We start from the raw sequence: 17,606 nt of genomic DNA on the forward strand, positions 1-17,606 counted from the left end.
CCGGATGGCTTGACGGCTGAGTTCTACAAAGCCTTTAAGTCTATTCTGGCCCCACATTTGGTAGAGGTTTTTAACAGTTGTCTTGCTGAGGGGGTGCTATCCCCTTCCATGAGGCACTCGGCTGTGATTCTTCTGTCAAAGGGTAAAGATCCTTCGATGATTGAGAATTGGCGCCCCATCAGCCTTCTTAATGTCGATAGAAAGATACTGGCGAAGATATTTTTCTGGCGCCTGTCGTCAGTAGCAGAGTCTTTGCTTTCTCGCCATCAGCACTGTTCGGTCCAGGGTAGGAGCACCTTCACAGCGGTGTTAGCTGTCCGGGAGGCCTTGGAGCGGTGCAGGGCTGCAGGCTGGGGAAAGTATTTGCTGACATTGGATCAGGCAAAGGCTTTTGATCGTGTTAACCATGAGTACCTGTGGTTGCTCCTTAGTAAGTACGGTCTGCCGGGTGGTTTTGTTGATTGGCTGAAAGTCTTGTATAAGGGGGCAGAAAGCTTCCCTCTTGTTAATGGTTGGGTTGGGCAGTCCTTTGAGGTTGGCTCCGGGGTGCGCCAGGGCTGTCCCCTGAGTCCCCTGCTCTATGTGTTTGCAATCGACCCCTTCATCAGGAGGCTAGAAAGCGGCATGTTGTGTGGGGTACCAGTGGGTCTCCCGGGTGAGCCGCCATTGAGGGTTGTTGCTTATGCGGACGATGTATCGGTGATTGTCACTGGGACGGATGAAGCGGAGGAGGTGGTCTCTCTGACATCACGGTATTCTGAAGCATCAGGCTCCAAGATCAATCAGGAAAAGAGCGAAGTTTTCTGGATGGGAAAGGAAGGTGAGGGGTTTGATCTCCCGGACACCTTTCCAGTGCCCCGGGAAAGAATTAAGATACTAGGCATTGAATTTGGACCCGGCGATTATGGCCTCAAAAACTGGGAAGGCAGACTGGAAATTGCCAATGCTAAGGTGGTCAACTGGAAGAGATGGAAGTTATCTATGAGGGAAAGGGTTGATCTGATTAAGACTTACCTGATTCCGATCTTCTTGTATGTCAGTTTTGTCTGCATCTTGCCAGTGTCTCTCTATGCTAGGGTCAGTAGTGTGTTCTTCCGGATGCTGTGGGGGAACAGACTGAACCCCATCAAGAGGAATGTCACCTACCTATCCAGGAGGGAGGGTGGCTTAGGTATGGTCAACCCAGTTCTTTTCTTTTCACTGCTATTTCTCAAGTTTAACATTGGTAGTATGCTTGCAGTGGAACCTCCTGGATGGGCAGGCATATTTAGATCTTGGTTTAGTCCTTTTCTGCGACTTTGGGAAGAAGGTGGCCAAGTGAAGAATCGCAGGGGTCATCGTGGTCAGCTTCCAGCCTATGTAGCTCCGTGCCTGAAGTTACTGCGGCAGTGGCGATTGTCGGCTGAAGATCTCAGACTGGTTCCGAGGAAAGACCTTATGAGTCGAGTCTTGAGCGAAGTCTTTCATGACCCACTGGCCTTAAGGGATTGCCCAGGCCCAGTTTTGAGGGCGGGGTTGAGACTGATTAATTTGGATAGAATACCTCCTAAATTTAGGGATCTGGCCTGGTTGTGCTTCCATGGGAGGCTCTATGTTCGGGGCAATTTGAAATTCCGCAGTGGGGTGGATCGTAGCTGTCCTCGGGAGGAGTGTGCAGGTGAGGAGGAGACTATGGACCATTTTCTGCTTCGTTGCCCTTTTAACATAGAAGTGTACAAACAGGTGGGGCGGGCGCTCGGTGTTCCTTTCCTCTCCAGGCTGGGTTATGCCGAGTGGGTGTACGGAGCATTCAGTACCGGTGGAGGTTTTTGTTTGGATACACTTTTTTTAGTTAGCCTAGTGGTCCGTTATTTCACCTGGAACGCACGGTGTCAGGTCAGCATTCGGCAAAAAATCCTTCCTGTTGAGGTGGTGGTGTATGACATTGTGCATGAGGTGGGGAAGATTCGGGGGCTTGAGAGAGACAAGCGGGGTCAGGGGGCTTGGCTGAAGGCATGGAGGGGTTTCAAGCCTCCCTGACTGCCAGGAGTCTCTTTCCCGGGTGCGGCTGTCTGTCTCTTATCACCCTAGATTATTTTTTTTGATACATTTTTGATAAATGGCTGCGTACATAGGTGACGGGTTGTGCCTCTTAGGCCCTCTCTGCTGCTTTGTGTAAATAGTTTTGTAGTAATGTTTTGGTAGTGGTGTATAGTGTATATATTGTATATATTCTGAACCTGGATGTGTATTCCTTAGATTTATGTTTGAAGTTTTGTACTATAGTTTTGTTTTTTACTTTTGTATAAAATTGGTTGCTTGATTCTTTTCAATAAAAGATCAATAGTGCTCCATCACTGTGCGGATTACGGAGATGATCCTCCTTGATAGAATTGCGTCTGGAACTCCTTCAGATGGTTTTCAGGTACCGACTGAGAGGTGACCAGTCTCTCAGTGTCCGGCTACCTTGATCCCTGGTGGTTTGTCGAGACCCCATTGGATCGCCAGCCTCTCATTGGCTCTCCTCAGATGGACTCCCCACCGAACACCTATCCCGCTTGGGATCTTCAGGATTGGGAACCCAGTCGACCAAGTGTTCCGGACCAACATGGTCCCGGAAACCAGGAACTCCGCGTGGCATGCGCACCCCGGCCTGGAAGGCTATTTCGCCGGGGCGCCGTGATGCGCAGTCACCCTAAAGGTGGGTGCCGCACTGCGAAGAAGAACCCAGACTAATGGCGTCTGCACCATAAATACCCTCCCCCAGCATGCACAGCAAGGCTGAACCCTCCTGATAGGCTGCTGGGGAAGAGCACACAAACCTCGACTCCACTGCTGCCACCCACTGTCCTGGGGTAGGAACTACACCCCAGTAACAATAGACAGCCCACAGCATAGCCAAGCTGAGACAGAGACCAGTTTAAAACATAATAATTGGATCAGAGTCAGTTAACACTCTGATCCTTCTCTAAATTTGACTAGCACCGGTACCTTTTAAGTAACCAGGCGCTACACACACATTTGCCTTGGCATGTACTGTAGTGTAATGTAACAAAAATCTAAATTGATGCACCGTACCAAAACTAAAAGGGGTTGTAAGCCCTCGTGTTTTTTCACCTTAATGCATCCTATGCAATAGGACACAAAGCAAGCTACCTTGTTCTTGCATTGGTGCTGTGCTAGCAACATCACCCAGTGCAGCTGGTGTGAATGAGCCCTTACAGCAGCAAATATGAGGGTAGAACTACATTAGTAGTAACATCTCACTTTATTGTGTAGCAAGGTCCCAGGCCTCCTCTAGTCTAATGAGAACTGCTGACATCCTTCCGTACAGAGTGGGTTGTGAGGCATAGTGGGTATAAAGCAAGCTAGATTCATGGGCGCCAGACACTTCTTGAATGCAAAGAGATTGTATTTCTCTTAAACAGAACTTTGGGAGAGAGGGTTAGGGCCAGGACACCCTTAAGCAGTTGCAATGTTAATTGGCAGACTCCGAGACTTCTATAGGAAGACAGCCACGCAGGGAAAGGCATTAAGCTAGATGCCACATCTGCATGTGTAGGAATGCTGTCGCCTATGGCAACAGTCTTTAAGGCCCCGTACACACGTCCGAGGAACTCGACGTGCCAAACACATCAAGTTCCTCGTCGAGTTCAGTGTGGCGGCGGGCCGACTTTCCTCATTGAACAACGAGGAAAAAGAGAACATGTTCTCTTTTCGGCCCGACGAGTTCCTCGTCGGCTTCCTCGCTGAAAAGTGTACACACAACCGAGTTTCTCGGCAGAATCCAGCTCCGACCGAGTTTCTGGCTGAATTCTGCCGAGAAACTCGGTCGTGTGTACGGGGCCTCACAGTTTCTAACACAAGGTGTAACAGTTCCTTCATTTCCACTTTTTGTAGTTCCTCAACCCACTGAGCTCAAGGTCTCTCTTTTACTAGACTTGACTAGGGCAGCCGGATAACTTACCGCACCAACCAATACAAGCATATACCCCTTAACATTAAACCTTTCCCAATAATCACACTGACACCTGCTGGATTTAAAATGGCCTGGTAGGCCTTTATTAACAAATACAAAAACTGTATATATATATATATATACACCATCATATACATATATATATCACCCAACTTTAAATATTTAACCTATTCCTCAATTGTTAAACCTTTTAACCATACCTTGGTTGTCAGTCCCCCTGACAACCCCTGATCACTCTTTTGGGCCTGTGGTACCCTCTTAGCTAACGACATGTCCCCAGTCGCTAGGGTGCCCACGTGTCCCGGATTGCCCGGGACTGTCCCTTAATTGGCATCTGTGTCCCTGGTCCCGGATGCCTTCATTCCGGGACAATACAATGTCCCGGAATGAAGCACTGGGTAAAGTCATTATGAATTCAGCAGAGTCTGAGCCGCGGTAGCGCTGTCTGCGGCATGCAGAACCACCTCCACCTGACTTTCATTGTGCTCACTGGTTGCTACAGCCGCTTGGCTTGTAGCAACCAGTGACATCACAGCTGCAGTGCACCCCCTCTGTTCAGAACTGAAAGCGCGGGAGGATTTCACTTCCTCCTCCGCGCTTCTGCTCTGTCTGCCTCCTGGGACCCAAAGCAGCTGAGCTCCGAGGCTGCCCCTGACATACCAGAGAGGGACACACAGCATCTGATGTGAGAGGGAGAGCAGCATCATCACCTGAGGACAACAGAGAGTGGAGCCCCGGGGAGAAGCAGGAGGCTGACTGGAAGGAACAGCACGGGAGTGAGAGAAGACCTGAGCAGCAGTGACATCCTCCCAGAGCCTGCACACCTTCCCCCAACGTCTGCTCCAGCTGTGCCTATCATCAAGGCTGACAGAGAGGACAAGGATGGTCTGGAGGTAGGTGCATACATCACACACACCTACCCACAGACAGGGGCTGGGACAGGGGGTACAGGAAGGACTGCAGGCCAGCTTAGGGGTTCAATTTCACTCACCACCCCCCCCCCTCTCTCTCTTCCATCCCCCTCTCTCTCCTATCCCCCTCTCTCTCTCACCCCTTCTCTCTCTCTCTCTCTCCCACCCCCCTCTCTCTCCCACCCCTTCTCTCTCTCTCTCTCTCTCTCTCTCTCTCTCTCCATCACCCCTTCTCTCTCCCACCCCTTCTCTCTCTCTCTCTCTCTCTCTCTCTCTCTCTCCATCACCCCTTCTCTCTCTCTCCCCTCTCTCTCTCTCTCTCTCTCTCTCTCCATCACCCCTTCTCTCTCTCTCCCCCACCCGTTCTCTCTCTCTCTCTCTCTCCCACCCCTTCTCTCTCTCTCTCTCCCACCCCTTCTCTCTCTCTCTCTCCCACCCCTTCTCTCTCTCTCTCTCCCACCCCTTCTCTCTATCTCTCTCCATCACCCCTTCTTTCTCTCTCTCTCTCTCCATCACCCCTTCTCTCTCTCTCCCCCACCCCTTCTCTCTCTCTCTACCTCACCCCTTCTCTCTCCCACCCCTTCTCTCTCTCTCGCTCCCACCCTTCTCTCTCTCACTCCCACCCCTTCTCTCTCTCTCCCACCCCTTCTCTCTCTCTCTCCCCCCCCTTCTCTCTCTCTCTCTCTCTCTCTCTCTCCCACCCCTTCTCTCTCTCTCCCACCCCTTCTCTCTCTCTCCCACCCCTTCTCTCTCCCACCCCTTCTCTCTCCCCCACTCCTTCTCTCTCTCTCTTTCACCCCTTCTCTCTCTCTCTCCCACCCCTTCTCTCTCTCTCTCCCACCCCTTCTCTCTCCCACCCCTTCTCTCTCTCTCTTTCACCCCTTCTCTCTCTCTCTCCCACCCCTTCTCTCTCTCTCTCCCACCCCTTCTCTCTCCCCCACCCCTTCTCTCTCTCTCTTTCACCCCTTCTCTCTCTCTCTCCCACCCCTTCTCTCTCTCTCTCCCACCCCTTCTCTCTCCCACCCCTTCTCTCTCCCCCACCCCTTCTCTCTCTCTCTTTCACCCCTTCTCTCTCTCTCTCCCACCCCTTCTCCCACCCTCACCAAGCCCCTCTCCCCTCCCAAATGGACACTAACAGGTGACAGCAAGTGAGAGTTAGTGATCCCATCCCTTCCCAAGCACTGCCACTTAACCCATGCCCCCAGCACTGCCAGTCTGCCACTGGCCTCATCCTCCTAATGAAGGATTACAGGTCCCAGCATTAGTCCCTTAGAGCTGAGGATCTGACATGCTCCCCCAATGGACGGGGTAGGAATCGGGTAGGTCAGTGTAATGATCAGGTAGGTCAGTGTAGGAATCAGGTTAGTGTAGTGGTCAGGTATTTCAATGCAGCAATCAATTGGGTCAGTGTAGGGATCAGGAAGGTCAGTGTAGTGGTCAGGTAGGTCAGTGTAGGAATCAGGTACAGTAGGTCAGTGTAGTAGTCGGGTAGGTCAGTGTATGTGCAGTTTTTACCCCAGATCCCTTGTGTCATTTGTATTTCTTTTGTGGTATAAAGTACAGGGTTTTATATACAACTTTAGTGCCTTAGATATAAACAGCATTTGTTTCATGTATGTTAGCCCAACATCGCAAGAACAATTACACTCTGTGAATCTAAGTGGCTGCAATGTTGGGCTTCCATACATGAAACAAATGCTTAAATAGGTAAGGGGCGGGGCCTCTCGGCCACGTCATATGGCGGCACTGCCTCCTTGTGATGTCACCGACCGCTGCTTGCTGGGGGGGGGGGGGGGGTGTCCCTGAATGGCTGTATGGAAATGTGGTCACCCTACCAGTCGCGACTACCGACTCGAAGACCTAGCTGACCACAGACCCACCCACTTCTCCCCTGGTGGTCCAGACTGACACCAGACCACCAAGGCAGACACCATCCCTGTAACTATGCCCCCCCACCGTTTTTACCTAACCACCGTCTATTTCTACCAAACGGCAGGGGAACCCACCGCCATCCTGTACTGTCAAAACCACCTAACTCCTATAATTAGGGCGGGAGGGTGGGACTTCTCTCCTTGCTTCTTCCCCCGGACTGATGCTGCCCCTCCTCCAGCATCACCTAGCTCACTGAACTCTCCTCCCCCTCTCCTCACCTCCTCCAATAGTTAATTTCTAGGATCCTATTAACCACCCCCTCTAACTTTAACCCTTTCTACACCTAAGTTCCCTACACCCTGTCATGCTGTCCTCCGCCTCCATTGCATTGCAGCTACGAACTTGTCTTGACTAGGGCAGCCGGATAACTTACCGCACCAACCAATACAAGCATATACCCCTTAACATTAAACCTTTCCCAATAATCACACTGACACCTGCTGGATTTAAAATGGCCTGGTAGGCCTTTATTAACAAATACAAAAACTGTATATATATATATATATACACCATCATATACATATATATATCACCCAACTTTAAATATTTAACCTATTCCTCAATTGTTAAACCTTTTAACCATACCTTGGTTGTCAGTCCCCCTGACAACCCCTGATCACTCTTTTGGGCCTGTGGTACCCTCTTAGCTAACGACATGTCCCCAGTCGCGACTACCGACTCGAAGACCTAGCTGACCACAGACCCACCCACTTCTCCCCTGGTGGTCCAGACTGACACCAGACCACCAAGGCAGACACCATCCCTGTAACTATGCCCCCCCACCGTTTTTACCTAACCACCGTCTATTTCTACCAAACGGCAGGGGAACCCACCGCCACCGCGGCACAAGTGGGACCACCTCACACTTGGGCCCGCCGCCACACCAGGAAAGCCCTCCTAACGCCCTCCTCCAATCCCAGAGCCCAAAGATCGATCCCGATCGGGTTGAGATGAACCCCGTCCCCCCTCAGGTACCTCCAAGTCTCAACTTCTAAATCTGAATGGCGAACCGCTATCCCACCTTGCTGCACCACAAACCTGCCCACTTCTCTGTTCACCTTTATCCGGGCCTTATCCAAACGCTCCAATGACCTGGCCTCCCTCCAGGCCATGCGAGCCACAATATCTGACCAAACAATGATCAGGTCAGGGAAAGAGGCCCGCAGTCGGCGTATATCCCATTGTATGTCTTTGATCACCTGGCGCATCGGCCGGACGCTCAAATCATTCCCCCCCGCATGTATCACCAAAATGTCCGGGGCCCTGTCTAAGCTAGCCCCCCTGTGAACTTCGGGTAACACCTTCTGCCACATGAGACCCCTAATCCCTATCCATCGTACCCTTCCTTCCTCCCTGGGCACCCCCAGCTGTCTCCCCCCAGGCTTGACATCCGCCCTTCTTGCCCCCCAAAACACAAATGAATGTCCTAGGATCCAAATCAGACAACCTTGGGGATCTGTAAAGACATAAAAGAGAAAAACAATACCCAGCAGGACCAAAAACAAACCCCCCGAAAACATTAACATCAGCATTGTCAACCACCGATACCTCATTGTTTACAACAAATGAGGCCGTACATACAGTTTATATCTATTAGACTCCCATCTGCCAATCCGCTTTACAGAATCTGCAGGCAGGCCTCCCCTTGCCGCTTCCGTTGCTGCCCCTATTCGAAACGAATGCGCCGAATATTCTCCCGGGACTAGACCCCCCTCCTTCAGACATTTCCGGAACACCGCCGTAAACTGGAACCGAGACAAACATTCCCCTTTTTGATGGATGAACAGAGCCTCCCCCCCTTGTGGGCGAACGCCCAAAAACCGCCTTACCACCTCAACCGGGCACGTTAGTGGACAATTCCCCCGGAACAACTCTATTTTTACGCCCCTACCTAGTTGATCCGTCTTCGAACGGCTAAGCCAAATCACCACCGATTCCTCCAGGCACCTAACGTCCTGCATTCGTAGTCCTCCCCCCACCACCTTGGAGGGGGAAACTAATTCCCCCACCCTGAACGCCCCAAAAAAGGCCAGAACGAAAACAGCCCGAAAAAGTATCTGCTCATAAAGCGATGCGCAAACCTTTTCCAAATTCCCCAATACCGTACCCAGGACCGCGAACGACACCGGACGCCTGGAATCCCGTGTAGTACTGCCCTTCCTGTATCCCTTTAACACCCTGCGCACCACAAAGGATTTTGTAACATCCCTGAGGCCCGCCATCTGAAATAAAAAAGCCAATGCCGCCATCTTTTTGCTAATGGCGCCACCCGAGGTTCCCCTCTCGTAATTGCAGCACACAAAGTATAAGACCAACGACTGCAGGTCTTCTGGATCTTCCGACCCTCCTACCTCCTCCCTCAGTGCGGACCATTCCTGCCACACCTTAGAGTAAGCTCGCCACGTTCCCTCGCTGATCGACTGCCGAATCAATCCTGCGGCGACTCCAGTGCAATGTCCCACAACTTCTGAGGACAGGGTTCCCCCTGCCCCTCTGCCCCTGGCGCCAGGATCCGGAATTCCGCCCACTGGAAACGAGATAAAGCATCCGCCAATCTGTTATCCACCCCAGGAATGTGCACCGCATATATCAAGGCATTCACTTTGAGACACTTAAGTACCAAGTACCGCAGTAACCTAATCACCGGGGGCGAGGATGCCGATATGCTGTTGATCGCCCACACCACCCCCATGTTGTCGCAATTGAAGCGCACCTTTTTATTCCTGAAGAACTCCCCCCACAATTCCATCGCCACCACGATGGGGAACAACTCCAGCAGCACCAGGTTCCGGAGGAACCCTGCTGCCCTCCAAGACTCCGGCCAGGGCTCCGCACTCCACCGTCCGTTGAAATAGGCCCCATAGCCCACTGACCCCGCCGCATCGGTAAATAGAGCCAGGTCGGCGTTGCTGACCGGCCCCGTCTGCCACATCGAACGACCATTGAAAGAGTCCAGGAACGTTCCCCAAACCCTCAGATCGTCTCTCAGTTCATTGGTCAGGCGCACAAAATGGTTTGGCACCCGGACCCCTGCCGTGGCCCCTGAAAGCCTTCGGCTGAAAATGCGTCCCATGGGAATAATCCGACACGCGAAATTTAACTTCCCCAACAAGGATTGGAGCTCCTTCAATCGAATCTTCCGCTTCACCCGGGCCTCACTGACCTCCCTCCTCAAAGCCAACACCTTATCCTCTGGTAGCCTACATTCCATCGCCACCGAGTCAATGGTGATCCCCAAGAACACCAGCTCAGACGCAGGGCCCTCCGTTTTGTCGGGGGCCAAGGGGATCCCAAAACGGTCCGCCAAATACTGTACCGTACCCAACAGAACCCCGCAACAGCGGGAGTCCGGGGGTCCTATGCACAGGAAGTCATCCAAATAGTGGATGACGGAATTCACCCCCGCCACTTCCCTGACCGCCCATTCAAAGAACGAGCTAAACGTCTCGAACAAAGCGCACGATATGGAACAACCCATCGGCAGGCAACGATCAACAAAATACTCCCCCTGCCAGTGGCACCCCAGCAAACGCAAACTAGTGGGGTGCACCGGTAACAGCCTGAAGGCGGACTCCACATCCGTCTTTGCCATCAAAGCCCCTTTCCCGTACTTTCTAACCCAAGACACCGCCGCATCAAATGATGTATAGGTAACCGCACAACTCTGCGGATCAATACCATCGTTGACCGACCCCCCTTTTGGGTGCGACAGATGATGTATCATCCGAAATTGACCCACTTCCTTCTTCGGAACTACGCCCAACGGGGACACCACCAAACCCCCCACAGGTGGTTCCCGAAACGGGCCGGCCATCCGGCCGAGCGCCACCTCCTTGGCCAGCTTAGCCGACACCACCCCCGGATGTCGCAGAGCTGACCGCAAATTGTCCGCCACCGGAGGGACCTCCGCCAACGAACTCGGAATCACGAAACCCTCCCCGAACCCCTGCTCTAGCAAACGCGCCGCCGCCCTGTCCGGATACTTACTTAGAAAAGGCAGCATCCTTTCCAGTCTCACCGGCGTCATTCCCTTTTCCAGCGCCATCTCCGGCCCGCTTCCCCTGTTTGAAACACCTATTGAACGCGTGCGACCCACCACACCCTGAGCACTCGTGCTTGAAGCGGCATGATCCTCCAAAACGACAGGTTCCGTCGTTGAACTGCCAGCACACCCCTTTCTTTTTGAGGGCCGGCGATCCCGCGGAGGAAGCGCCGCCGGCCCCCCCAGGAAAGGACTGGCCCGCCGCCCTGGTCGAGGTCATCAACCTCATCCACAGGCTAATGTCCTTATGGTCCCAGCGGATGGAGGGACGCACCGCCCTGCGCTGACGAAACTGTTCGTCATACCTCAACCACGCCAGACCCCCGTACACCCTATGCGCTTCGTGAATGGCATCAAGGTAACAGAATAGGGCCGTGCATTTCTCGGGGGCCCTTTCCCCGATCACGCTAGCCATAATCGCAAACGCCTGTAGCCAATTCGTAAACGTCCGCGGAATGAGCCTATACCGACGTTTTTCTTCCTCATCCTTTTTGCTCTCGTCCGGCTTCACCCGGTCGAGGTGAAATTTTTCCAACGGGAGCAGGGAAAATATTTCCACAAACTCGTCCTTCTGAATTTTCTCCCTCACCTCTGGCTTAAGATGGGCACCCAACGGCCCTTCAAAGCAAATGTAAATTTCCCCCCTAGCCGCGTCATCCAGCCGCACCTTGTCCCCGTCCTTGTCCTTGTCTTTGTCCTTGCGTTCCGCCGCCGTTCCCACGCCGTCCTTGTCCGTCTGTGTCCCTGCCACGCCTGTCCCTGGATTCGCCGGCACCGGGGGAGGGACAACTACCGCTGTCAGCGCCTGAACGGCGGGGGCAGGAACCGGGAGGGGGGGTACTGGCACCGGGGGGACCCAAGGACCCAGCGGGCTCGCAACCTGAGGAGCACCCCCATCTAGCCTACGTAACAATTCCCGTAAGGCATCCCACACACCCCCCTCCCCTGAGGGACTAAGCACCGCCACCCCCCCCACTAATGTCCTGCGCACTAACCCCACCCCTACCCCCCGCAACCACATTAGATGTAGTCTTACCGGTTCGGCGCGGCCGTGAAGGTCCTCCAGCCGACAGGTTCCCATAACGTCCATCCTCCGCGGGGTCCTCCGGCAGCTCCCCCTCTTCACTGCTGCTGGAACCGGTCGCCGCCTGCCCGTGTGGTCGTTGACGAACCTCCTCACTCCTTCCCCGACCTCTGGACACAGCTGGCGTTGTGACAGGTATGGGAGCCACCACCCCCCGAGGGCTCTCGTCTCCATCGCTGCTGAACTCTTCAATCAGATCATCCCTCAGCACTGCGGCTGCAGCCTGAGCACCACTGCCCCTCCGGTCAACCCTCCCAGACTCCGAACGGTGCCTGGAGGCGGGACCTCCCGACTGACGTGACTGGCCTGGTGTCGCTCCATCTGCATCCCTGAACGCATCCCCACCGCGTGCGAGGCCGCCGCCTGTGGACCGAGCTAGGCCGGCGCCTGTCTGAGGGTCCTTCCCACGCCGGGCCGCCCCCCCGACCGGAACATCGCCACCGGGGACAGCCATGTGAATCTGGGCCTGCACCAACACAGGGGAGGTAGGCCTGGGCACCCGAGAGGCTCCCCCGCGCTGCGCGCTTCCCGCCCCCCCGCCCCCCGCCCGTGCAGTGGCAGACTGAGATTGTTTGGCGGGGGGGCCCGACGGGGGCCTACTGGGACTCCGCACCCGACGCTGTGACCTGGGGGTATTATCTGGGCTAAAGCGCTCCGGCGGTATCGACCGCCTCGCGCGCGTTGAAGCAGGCCTAGACCCGACCGGGGCCTGCTGCACCCCCCGCAGAGTGGCGGTGATCTGGCTTTGCAGCCAGTCCGCGCCGTGGACCTCCGCAACAGCTTGAAGCTGCGCTAACAACCCGGCTACCTCTGACATTTTTCTTCCCTTCCTTGCCTTTTCCACAGATGACCCAGAGCGCTGACCCGACACACAGACAGGCTGCAGGACTTCTCTCCTTGCTTCTTCCCCCGGACTGATGCTGCCCCTCCTCCAGCATCACCTAGCTCACTGAACTCTCCTCCCCCTCTCCTCACCTCCTCCAATAGTTAATTTCTAGGATCCTATTAACCACCCCCTCTAACTTTAACCCTTTCTACACCTAAGTTCCCTACACCCTGTCATGCTGTCCTCCGCCTCCATTGCATTGCAGCTACGAACTTGTCTAGATGATTCACTCCAATCTTCACTGTAGCATCTTTCTCAAGCGTCACCCCCCCCCCCCCCCGTTGGGTCCCTGGCTTGGCACTCCAGATACTTCTCAAGCTTCACCCCACTGGCCCACTCGGTCCCTGGCTTGAAACCTGCTGAAGTTTCCAGATTCTTTGCCGTCCTCGGTTGGTGGGAATACTGCTCCAGTAATTGCTTCAGCTACTCACTGTGGTCCCTGGTAATAAGGTGATTGGCCCCTTAGTGGCAACAGCTTCCCCTCTACCTCCAACCACAACAGGTTCTCCGGCTGGCAGAACCGTCACTTCTGGTTGGACTGCAATCCCAACGCTGCTCTCTTGCTTCTGGATAGACCCTCAGACAGCCTAGCAGCTAGATGTACCCGAGATAGGCCCAAGCTCTGGCCGAGCAGCCCGAGCAGCTCAAGTTCACGTCCACCCAGACAGCCTTCCAGATGGCACAGAACACAGATCACCTGACTCCACCCAAATATATAGGCTCTCCCGGGAGGTCAAGGGATTTAAGAAAACCCCTGCCCATTGGCTGAGATACCCCATATACTCCTAATCTGACCTTGCATTGCCCTTGTCTTATCTAATGCCACCAAGTACCCAGCCACCTAGTGGCAAAAGAGAGAAGTGCAGCAAAAACAGACTTAGAGCAAAATCAATTGATCCCTAACAATGGGCCAAGGTAAATTTAGGAGCAACCCTGCCTAAACACCAGGGTGCTACAATTGTATAGTCAGCTTGATGGACAGAGGGGAAGAGAGAATGCATCTGTCAGTTTATGCTCCTTTATTTATTTCATACTTTGAATGGTAAATTTTGTACCATATTGGCAAGTTATAACCCTTTCAATTAGGAGGTAATTTTCCTGTTTTTACATGGAATTGACAAAAAGATAGCAGGGAGGGACATGAAATGTGTATAAAAGATAGCCAATGCTTTTCAGAGGCCGACAGTCCCCCTTTCATCAGGGCTTGTAAATGAATACGACAATGTTTCCTAAATTACTCTGATCTATCAATTCTGGGCAATGATATATATCAGTTGTGATTCTCAATTTGGGAGGCCACTGCCCCTTGGGAGGGCCCCGGCATCTTGCTACAACATCCAAGCTTTCGTCAACAAACCCAACCAACATCTTCTATTTTAATGTGTTAAAGGGGTTGTAAAGGTACAATTTTTTTCCCTAAATAGCTTCCTTTACCTTAGTGCAGGCCTCCTTCACTTACCTCATCCTTCCATTTTGCTTTTAAATGTCCTTATTTTGTCTAAGGCCCCGTACACACGAGAGGATCCATCCGCTGGAATTGATCCGCGGACCGGCTCCAGCGGATAGATCCCCTGGTGTGTACAATCCAGCGGATCTGTTTCCGCGGATTTTTATCCCCTGGGATGGATTTCCAGCGGATAAAAATTTTAAGACATGCTTTAAAATCTATCCGCTTGAATCCATCCCAACGGATTGATCCGCAAGTCTGTACAGACTCACCGGATCAATCCGTCCGAATGAATCCCCCGCATGCGTCGTAATGATTCGACGCATGCATGGAATTCCTTATATGACAGCGTCGCGCACGTCGCCGCGTCATCATCGCGGCGACGGCGCGACACGTCATCGCGATGGGATTTCGGCGCGGATTTCGATCCGATGGTGAGTACACTCCATCGGATCAAAATCCTCGCAAATCCTTGAGAGGATTTATCCGCGGAAACGGTCCGGTGGACCGTATCCGCGGATAAATCCTCTCGTGTGTACCCGGCATAAGAAATCCTCACTTCCTGTTCTTCTGTCTATAACTCCACACAGTGATGTGAGGCTTTCTCCCTGGTGTGGAGTGTCGTGCTCGCGCCCTCCCTTTGACTACATGAGAGTCAGGGCGCTCTCTACGTTGCAGATAGAGAAAGGAGCTGTGTGTTAGTGGGCGTCCTGACTCTCCTGTAGTCCAAGGGAGGGGGCGAGCACGACACTCCACACCAGGAAGAAAGCCTTGCATTACTGTGTGGAGTTACATAGCCGCTCACTGTATCACTCGGCTCCGCCCATCGGCGCGCCGTGTCATTGGATGTGATTGACAGCAGCGCCAGCCAATCAACGGCCAGGCTGAGCGGCGAAGAGGATGTCGGGGCCGAGTGCAGGACTTTCGAGGGGTCAGGTAAGTATAACGGGAAAAAAAAAGAAAAAAAAGAAAAAAAAAGAAAAAAAAAAAGAAAAAAAAGAAAAAAAAAGAAAAAAAAGAAAAGACGTGATTGGACGAAACGATCGTCAAGCGGATACACGCATACCCCCAACGCACTTCCGGGAGACGAGCTGGGACGCATCTGGAGCGCACGCCGCTCAACCAGCTCTGTCACAAGTACCGGCTTACAAGTGCATAGTGGGACACTGCTGCTACAGCAGTTTTTAGTTTTTTGCTTTTATCACCCTAACGGCTGGCATATCCAACCAGCCTGGACTTTTTATTTAATTTTACTTTTCATTCATTTTTTCATCATTTTTTATCCCAATATATTTGAGTCCCTGTACTCTTGTTACCTGTATTTCGTGCTGGCATAGCCAATAAATCTTAGCCTGAGTGCTATCTCTTAAAATTACTACACTATGGGAGTCCCTGTCCTTTTTATTTCCGGAGGTATATAAAGACAGCCGTCTTTATATTTTTTGGCCCCGCTGTGGAATCTAAAGGGAACGTTGGGAGATTTGAGTGCCTGGAGATCTGAGCTGAGGAGCACCTGGTGGAAATCCCTACCTACGCCTGTTACCCCTGCAGGGGTGTTCAACTCTGGTGAGTGGGGATACATAAGGGGGAGCACCGGAGCCACAGCGACTGCACTCAAATAATTTTGTCTGTTCACCTAGCAAGTCACCAAGATGACACCCACCGAATGAACTTTATATCTGCTGCTGTTGATTATTTATTGTTTACACTTCAGAGTTACTAAATTGGAAGGACTATTTCAATTTTTATATATATACTTTTTTGATCACACTATCAGATGAATGAACACCTGATTGACCACTGATCTGTTACACGTTTTGTTTCCAGCTGTGGATGGTAGTACTACGTTCACAGTGTATAATATGCATAGATCTGTATGTCACTGAAGAGTCTATGTATCTACCTGAATTATTTTTGTTTACGGTTTAAACACTCTACAACTAGTCACATTTTGATCACATTTTTACTACCACATTTATTTAGGTATTTTCCATATACCGCCATCTAGTGTATATTTAGCATCACTACATCACTGAGTATCCAGCTTGGCTATTCACTTAACCTGTTGATCCTTGCTATTCAGCATTAGGATTGATTACAGGTCCATACCCTGGTCACATAGGGTATATAATAGACAGCGCCACTACCCCCATCCCCTTTTTACTTAAGTATAACGGGAGGCCGGGGGGGGGGGGCGGTTTAGTTGGAAGTTTTTTCACCTTAATGCATAGAATGCATTAAGGTGAAAAAACTTAGCTTTACAACCCCTTTAATTAACCTTTTTTTGGTTAGTTATTCTTTAAGGGGGTGTGGCAGGGGCGTGTCCTATGCCTGCATACGTTTATTGGTAGGTGTCCCTCATTCCTATCTCAAAATGTTGGGAGGTATGGCTTTACAGTTAAAAAGTCCATTCCATTACCCAATTCAAGTTTGATACATCTAAACCAGGGACTCCATCTGTTCCTGAAATGATGACACCATCCTGGACATTTTGGACTCAAATGATATTTTCACTGAATGAGGAGAACAAATGTTGTCAAGTTCCTAAAACATCTACATGTATATATGCGAGTGCTGCATTTAATAAATTACATAGAGGAAGTGCACTTACTGCCAGCCACTGTGTGCCACGATGCCCCATTTACAGTGCCCTCCTCTTTGTTAAAGTCTTCAGCGTGGCAAGGCCTACGGCTGGAGTCAGTCATATGCCGATGGGTGGAGGAGTACGAATAGGCCAGCCATCGGAACACATGATCATCTGGTGTTCCTGTATATTCCTGGGTCTTCCATGGTGAACGCACCATGTCAAAGGGATATGACACCACCAGCTCCCCACCCTGCAGGTTTCCTCCCAGTACAAAGGGGATCTTTTCCATCCATGTGATGAGAGCACGGGTCTCTATTGCCACCTACAGGCACAAAAGCAATGAAGTCATTTATTTGTGAAAAACAAAACAAACTGGCTTCATCAATACAAACGTCAAGAAACAAAACACAAAGCACACAATCGATATAGATATATATATAGATATGAATTATATCTATCTATGCCAGCAGGTGGTGCTGTAGTATTATAGTGTTTAGTTCATGTACTCTATGATATGAGAGGAAGTACCCTCTGTATCTAAGTATGCACTTCCTGTCTGTCTCCATGATGATAAAAGCCATGTAATGTATTTCTCCATAAAGTAAAGCTAATTGCTGAAACAAGAAGCTTCCAGCACGTAATTATTCAATAACCTGCTAATAGATAGGAAGTGAGAAATTCTCCAAAGTGAGGAAATCTCTTACTGGAACAAATGTCCCTACTGCAAGATTCCCCTCTATTCCTACTCTAAAGCCTCAT

At 51.7% G+C, this 17,606-nt stretch overlaps 2 protein-coding genes across 3 annotated transcripts in view; both read right to left on the bottom strand.

The window, feature by feature from the left end:
- CPXM2 (carboxypeptidase X, M14 family member 2) overlaps positions 1–17,606 on the bottom strand; it is a 185,152-nt gene that overhangs the window by 44,385 nt on the left and 123,161 nt on the right. Inside the window, exon 12 of the mRNA XM_040361343.1 lies at positions 16,872–17,169. Within this exon, the coding sequence (XP_040217277.1) occupies positions 16,872–17,169 (298 nt within the window). The remainder of the gene's footprint in view (positions 1–16,871; positions 17,170–17,606) is intronic.
- LOC120946711 lies at positions 6,710–12,499 on the bottom strand. Of its 2 annotated transcripts, XM_040361345.1 has the most exons (3): positions 11,880–12,499; positions 7,615–8,257; positions 6,710–6,855 (listed from the first exon to the last, which is right to left on the bottom strand). In XM_040361345.1, the coding sequence occupies exons 1-2, from the start codon at positions 12,379–12,381 to the stop codon at positions 7,662–7,664; spliced, it is 1,098 nt and encodes a 365-aa protein (XP_040217279.1). In that variant the 5' UTR covers positions 12,382–12,499; the 3' UTR covers positions 6,710–6,855; positions 7,615–7,661. The 2 variants fall into 2 exon arrangements, with proteins under 2 accessions (XP_040217279.1, XP_040217278.1); XM_040361344.1 differs by having other exon boundaries at positions 6,710–8,257.

Source organism: Rana temporaria, chromosome 8 (genome assembly GCF_905171775.1).
Source record: "Rana temporaria chromosome 8, aRanTem1.1, whole genome shotgun sequence".
Classification (NCBI taxonomy): domain Eukaryota; kingdom Metazoa; phylum Chordata; class Amphibia; order Anura; family Ranidae; genus Rana; species Rana temporaria.

What these genes read in the sequence shown, in the direction of transcription:
- LOC120946711 (XM_040361345.1), bottom strand. Translation starts at nt 12,381, where the DNA reads ATGGCTGTCCCCGGTGGCGATGTTCCGGTCGGGGGGGCGGCCCGGCGT. An exon ending in TTCACGGCCGCGCCGAACCG is followed by an intron (nt 8,258 to 11,879) that starts GTAAGACTACAT and finishes ATGTCTTTACAG; the next exon opens with ATCCCCAAGGTTGTCTGATT.